The 7002-nt window shown below is 39.9% G+C and overlaps 1 protein-coding gene across 1 annotated transcript; it reads left to right on the top strand.

Annotated features, from left to right (window-relative positions):
* The first annotated feature begins 282 nt into the window (after positions 1 to 282).
* Positions 283 to 3898, top strand: GPR75 (G protein-coupled receptor 75). Its single transcript, XM_067565432.1, has one exon. The coding sequence runs from the start codon at positions 394 to 396 to the stop codon at positions 2044 to 2046; it is 1653 nt and encodes a 550-aa protein (XP_067421533.1). The 5' UTR covers positions 283 to 393; the 3' UTR covers positions 2047 to 3898.
* Positions 3899 to 7002: the final 3104 nt, after the last annotated feature.

Here is a 7002-nt window from a genome sequence, read left to right as displayed (position 1 = left end):
CACCCGCTCTGGAGAACTCCCCCCTTCGGCCTGCGGGCGGTGCGGGCAGGGCTGATCTCTGGGCACTGGCCGCGCAAGAATGTTCCGAGGCAAATGCTTTAGTGGCTGGGAGGTTTAATACAATGAGGGCTAACGTGCTGTGGGGGAAAACCTGCCCCAGCCCCTGGGGATGAGGTGTGTCCCCTGCTAGGTCCCTCTCATTCCTGACCGCTCTGATTCAGTGACTCGTGTTCTTCGCTGGGCTAATCTCTCTGCTCTGACTTTTTTTTCCCTTTGGGTGGGGGTGGGAGGGTGTACAGGTTTCATCCACCATGGACCCACCTTGCCCCAAACCTCTGAGTTGAGGCACTGGACTCCCCGTTTGGGGGTGAGAGTGTGGGTTTTTTTGTGAAGATGAACCTGACAGACAGGCTGCAGGAGTGGGCTGACCAAAGGCATCTGGATCCCTTCAACACATCGCTACAGCTGCTGCATTCTCTGAGCGGGAATTCCACCTCTTCCTCTTTCCAGGGGAATCTCCAGGAGATCATCCACACAGCCACGCTGGTCATCTGCACCTTTCTGCTGGCCATCATCTTTTGCCTGGGGTCCTATGGCAACCTCATTGTCTTTTTGTCCTTCTTCGACCCCGCCTTCAGGAAATTCAGGACTAACTTTGACTTTATGATCCTCAACCTGTCCTTCTGTGACCTCTTCATTTGTGGGGTAACTGCCCCCATGTTTGCCTTCGTCCTGTTCTTCAACTCTGTGAACGGTGTTCCTGATGCTTTCTGCTTCACTTTCCACCTCACGAGCTCTGGCTTCATCATCATGTCTCTCAAGACAGTGGCTGTGATTGCCCTGCACCGGCTGCGGATGGTACTGGGGAAGCAGCCCAACCGAACTGCCTCCTTCCCTTGCACCCTCCTGCTCACCTTGCTCTTATGGGCCACCAGCTTCACCCTGGCTACCTTGGCTACTCTGAGGACCCGTAAGTCCCGCCTCTGCCTCCCTATGTCCAGCCTAATCAGTGGCGAAGGGAAGATCATCCTCTACTTGTATGTGAGTGACTTCATTTGCTGTGTAGCTGTGGTCTCAGTCTCCTATATCATGATAGCCCAGGCTTTGAGGAGAAATGCACAAGTGAGGAAATGTCCCCCCATCATCACAGTAGATGCCTCCAGACCACAGCATTTCATTGGACCCCCTGCTACAGGAGGAGTGGATGGAGTGCAATGTGCTGTGCCAGCTTTGTACAGGAACCAGAACTACAATAAATTGCAGCATATCCAGACCCATGGCTACAGTAAGAATCTGAGCCAGTTGCCGGCTCCTGCAGCCACTAGGCTCCAGCTGGTGTCTGCAGTCAATTTGTCCACAGCTAAAGACTCCAAAGCAGTGGTGACATGTGTGGTCATTGTCCTCTCTGTCTTAGTTTGTTGTCTCCCCCTGGGGATCTCCTTAGTGCAGGATGTGCTATCCAGTAATGGTGGGTTCATCCTCTTCCAGTTCGAGCTGTGTGGATTTACCCTCATTTTTTTCAAATCTGGATTAAATCCTTTTATATATTCCCGTAACAGTGCTGGACTTAGGAGGAGAGTCCTTTGGTGTCTCCAGTATTTAGCCCTGGTTTTTTTCTGCTGCAAGCAGAAGACAAGGCTTCGAGCCATGGGCAAAGGGAGCTTAGAAGTCAACAGGAACAAGTCATCCCATCATGAAACCAATTCAGCCTACATGTTGTCTCCAAAACCTCAGAAAAAGTTTGTGGACCAAGCTTGTGGTCCTAGTCATTCTAAGGAAAGCGTGTTGAGTCCCAAGGCTTCTGTTGGGCATCAGCACTATGCACAGAGCAGCTCAACCCCCATGAATACTCGTATCGAACCTTATTACAGCATCTATAACAGCAGCCCTTCCCAGGAAGTGAGCACCCCAAATAGCTTACAGCCAGTAAAGTCTACTTTTGGATTTGCCAAATCCTATATTGCCATGCATTATCATACCACTAATGACTTGGTGGGAGATTATGACAGCACTTCAGCAAAGCAGATTCCAGTCCCTTCAGTTTAACTTGGAGGATGATGACAGAGAAACTTGTTCAAACTTCATCTGGTTTTCTGTCTGCCCTTCTTTGGTTTTTTATTCATGATTATTCTAAACTCAAAGGTATAGTATTAAATCTGATTTTGCTACAAGATTCCCAATTTAAAAATTACTATTATTGTTAATATTCACTTATTTAGAGTTGAACTAAGCAGTAGAATACTGTTTCCAGGATATTTTCTTGAAATTGTATGATTTGTCATGAATAAAAAGGGCATCTTTTAGATTTGTACTTGGAATTGTTATATTAGGGTGTTTTTGTTACTAATTTTTTGCTGAACACTTTAAGTGTTGGAGGTGTAGGTTTAATTACATCATCTGGCAAAGTATGAGAAGACAGTCTTAGACTTTGTCAGCATTATGGTTTGTTTTATATTTGCTGTATTTTTTAAGAATGTAGAAAACCATGTTTCCAGTGAATTGGATGGATTTATTTTGATTACTTAAGAAAAAGGTTTGTTTTATTGCAGGAGTTGAAAGAATGAATAATATTCCTATAACAGGTGCCAGTTTGAGTACATTTTTCTATAGTTCTAATGTGAAATCCTGGCTCTATGAAGTCAATGGAAGACTCTCATTGACTTCAGTGGGACCAGGATTTCACTCCTGGTTAGTTCTAAATTGTGGTATATTACTATCTGTTCGGGATGATTCTTGGAAGAGGCGTGCCTTGTTATATGGTAATCTTAATTTCTGATATACCTTTGTTGTAGGCATTGGTGTCATAAAATACCATTTGAGTGGTATATGGAGAAGTGATTTTCAACTGATAAAAATTAATTTGCAATGCCTAATTATAAGTTTTACTTGAGGATACAAATGACTATTGCAATATCACAGTGCTGACACTTATTGCTAATGCAATTGTCTATGTAATTTTCTAATTTACAAACTCTTACATGAGGAGCAGTGTTGTTTGGTTTTTGTCTATGATCTTATATATTTGGGGGATTAGGATCTGACATTTCCATCAAATGTGGGTGGAAATTACTAATACCTGGAAAAAAACAAAATTACCAAGTAACCATACTATTACTACTCTTTTTTTTTAGATTTTATTACATACTAAAACATTTAAAAACATTCTAGTGACAAATTGTTTGCCTTGAAATCAATTTGTCTACTTTCTGCATTTTATCTACAGCCCTACATAAGGAACAAAATATAGAAGTTACATATTTTTATAATGCTGATAATTAGTTTTACTGTATAATGTGTTGTGGAAATCACTATTGATTGATTCTTGGTTTTAGTTTTAAAATAAAGTTTTTGCTATTAAATCTGTGGCCAAAATTTTCAGATGAGTGTTCTTAAAGTCAATCACTTAAATAAGTGGTCTGTATTTCAAAAGTGCTCAACACCTCTGAACTCCTGTTGACTTCAGCAGGAGCTCAAGAGCTCTGAAATAATTAACTCACAAGTTTAAGTGCCTCATTTTAGCCACCCAGATTTGAAAAAGTTGGCATCTTTAATAAACAAAATTACACTTGGTTCCAGGGAAATGACTTCTCATTTAGAAATAGAAAAACATCCTTTCATAGTAATGTGAATTGTTTTAGTTGGTTTTTTTTAGAAACTAAACTATTTTTACAGTGTTTTCATTGAAGAATGTCACTTTAATGAACAATCTTCTTAGTTTAAAGAAAATAAAGTATAATAATCAGTAATTTAAACATGACATAACTTCTTGCAATAAGCAATCTAAACAAGTTTCTATCACAAATGTAAAGCTGAAATAATTTCAATTATTCTTTTCTCTCTACCCAGATATTTTTCTCTGTGAATGAATAACATGGTCCTTACTAAAGTGATTATAAAATATAACTAACTAAAATGTCTCATGGTTTTTTTTTTCTGTCTTTGAATTACTCCTTAGCATGATGCCCCGTAATTTTTGAGGGGGAGATGATGCTTTGGGCTTGATCCTGCAGCTCTCACTCAGACACAAGACTGATTGCAGTAAATGACAGTTTTATTTGAGAAAGGACATTAGGACTGGACCCTGACTCTGAGAAATGACTGCAGGATTGGGTCCTAGATGTACTTAATTTACACATCTCCTGTTCTGCATTCTTGGCATGTCCAAACCTCCCACTGAAGTAAATGAGAGTTTTGGGTGTGCAAGAAGCGGTAGATCAGGTCGTAAGGTGGTTTGTTTGATTGTTTATGCTCCTCAAATTATGCATTTGCTTTGAATTGCATGAGCTCCATAACATGACTAAAAGTTAAACCCTGATCACCTGGCTCATACAAGTAAATGTATTGAGTGTTTGCTTGATGAGTAAAGCAAGAAGGATTTGGCTTTAAAACAGCAGGGCCAAAGTTTTACTACCTTCTCAAGATGTTTTAATAAGACAAAAAGGAAGTGAAAGCTTTTCAAAATATTTTAAAATATTTTTCTTAAATTAACTGCTGATATAACTTTGTATTCCTAATATTTTAAAAAATGTTTGCAGTATCGTATATAAAAATGTAGCATCTCTGAACTTTTAATTGCAATAAGAACACTGTCCAATTTGAGTTGTCCTACGTAATATTAAATAACAAAGCATTTTGTGGAGCTGTATGAAGGTAGTAAATATGTTGCTGTAATTTTATTGAAGTGATTCCTTAATTTAAGTATCAGGAGTCATTAGAAGATCACAAAATAAGTGAATTTCTTCCAGTGTATCTTATTTATTTGTACTATGGTAGCCCCTAACTGGCCCCATCAGATCAGGATACTATTTTGTTGGGCACTGTACTGACAGAATAAAACAGGGTCCTTACTTCATAAAAGTGATAGTCTAACTGAAACAAGAGGCAACATGTGAATGACTAGTGGGATGGACCACTCATATTAAGAGATATTGAAAAGAAAGGAGATAAATAAGAGAGGACATGATAAAAGCATATAAAATACTGAATAGTTTAGAGTAGGTAGATCCGGAGCTGCTGTTCTCCCTGTCTTATAACACAAGAAGATAATGACAATTTATTTTAACACAGAATTAGGCTGGGGAACGCATTGCTGCATAATGTCAGTGACATCAAGAATCTACCAAGATTCAAAGAGGGATTGGACATTTATATGGATAATAAGAGTATCCAGAGTTTTAATAGTTAATCCCAAGAAATTTTGGAAAGGATATAAAACTTCTTGCTTCAGGGTTTTTTAAACTATTTTCTGATTTAGGGATTAGGATGAGACCTTCCTGGGGGACAGATTATCCCAGATCTGCCTACTGTGGCGTTACTTCACCTTCCTCTGAAGTATCTGATGCTGGCCATTGTTTGAGATGGGATACTGGGTTACCCTTAGGTTTGATTCAGAATGGCAGTTTCTGTGTGAGTGTAACAAATAATTGGGAGAAATGAGGTGGAAAACAATAATAATATTAGTCAGATATGTGCACAGCCACATGATTTTCAGTTGATTAATTTTTTGTATGAGCTATAAAATAAGTCCTTATTGGTCATCTATCTAGTGGTTATAATTTGGCAATTTTTCATAGAGTGCATGGTTAAAATAGATCTGGAGAGGAGACCATCAGGGGCCAAAATAACATGGCTGTCTGAAGCCTGAGCTCTGAGGGGATAGCGAAGCCTCCATCGACTCCCACACCACAAACCTACTAAACTCCCCACAAAAATAGAGCATAGTGTTGCAGAGGATGGATTATCCAAGAAATTCTGAAAAATTAAAAAGATAACTCACTGAGAAGAATGTTTCTGGCTTTCAGCATAGAGAAATCTCTCAGACTCCAAGTGAACTCACGGCAACCAAATCAGGCAGAAATGCCAGAGCTGAAGAAAATCAATTGGCTACCAGAGCAGACATTCTGGAGATATCTCTGACGATCAAGCTTCTTGCAGTAAAGAAGGAAGTTGCTGACTTGGAAGAGCAAGTCATTGTTCTAGAGACTGGTCTGAGAAAAGCAGGTGAGAGAAACTGAGCTATAGAACCAGATGGCACTGAGGGAGCAGAGAGAGAGATGCAGCTGAAATTAATTGAAAACAGATCAAGAAGGAACACCATCAGAATTAAGGGTCTGCCTGAAAACACAGGAGGAGGAAACCCATCTGATGTGTACAAACTTTAATTGTGGAGTTGTTACATCTAAGCTCTCTGGAAGAGGTAAAAGTGGAGAGAATACACAGGGCACTGCTCCCTCTGCCTGGGCCTCATCATAATAATACATCTGGAGACCTAATTGTGAAATTTCATGATTATCGTCAAAAGAATTTAATTATGAAAAAGGTCGGAGAGCATTCAGAGCTCATACTCAAAGGCCAGGAGCTGCAGATTTTCCATGATCTCTCTGCACTCACCTTAACAAAGAGAAGAGAGCTGGAGGAAATTACAGCAACACTCAGGGGTGCAGATAGTTGCTAGAGATGAGGACTCCCATTTAAATTCTCATCAGTTTCCAAAATCAGTATTATACAGTAAGAAACTTTAAACAAGGAAAAAATACAATCCAGTCACTTGGGGTAGAAATCCAAGTCCCGGACATACAAGAAGACTCTCCAGAGGTAGTAAGTACAGATAAGCTACTGAAAAACTCTTGGGGAATGGTGAAACCCAGGAAAAAGAGAAGAAAAGACAGAAGACTAGAGACCATACAGGCAATGGAAGAAGTGAAACTGAATAAGAGAACTCAGATACCTGAGGAGAAATCTAAAGACTAACCAGAAGGGACTTCTTGGGAGTCACCAGAAATGAACAGCTGAACTGTAACTATGTTAATGTTAAAAGAAAATAGTAGGACATTTGTTTTAATTGGGGTGATCCATAATATCTGTCTTCTGTGTTTTAAAACATAGAGGAAATACAGGACAAGAAGGGGGGCATTCCAAGGATGTAGGAGATTGGAGAAAATAGAGAGTGGGTGCGGAGGAGCCTTTAAGGGTTCCCTCCCCATAATTCAAATGATCAGGTGG

Source organism: Emydura macquarii, unplaced genomic scaffold (assembly GCF_026122565.2).
Source record: "Emydura macquarii macquarii isolate MOO-44397 ecotype Brisbane River unplaced genomic scaffold, CSIRO-AGI_Emac_v2 contig_2676, whole genome shotgun sequence".
NCBI lineage: Eukaryota > Metazoa > Chordata > Testudines > Chelidae > Emydura > Emydura macquarii.
The sequence above is the reverse complement of the archived record's forward strand: the minus strand, read 5'-3'. Positions and strand labels throughout refer to the sequence as shown.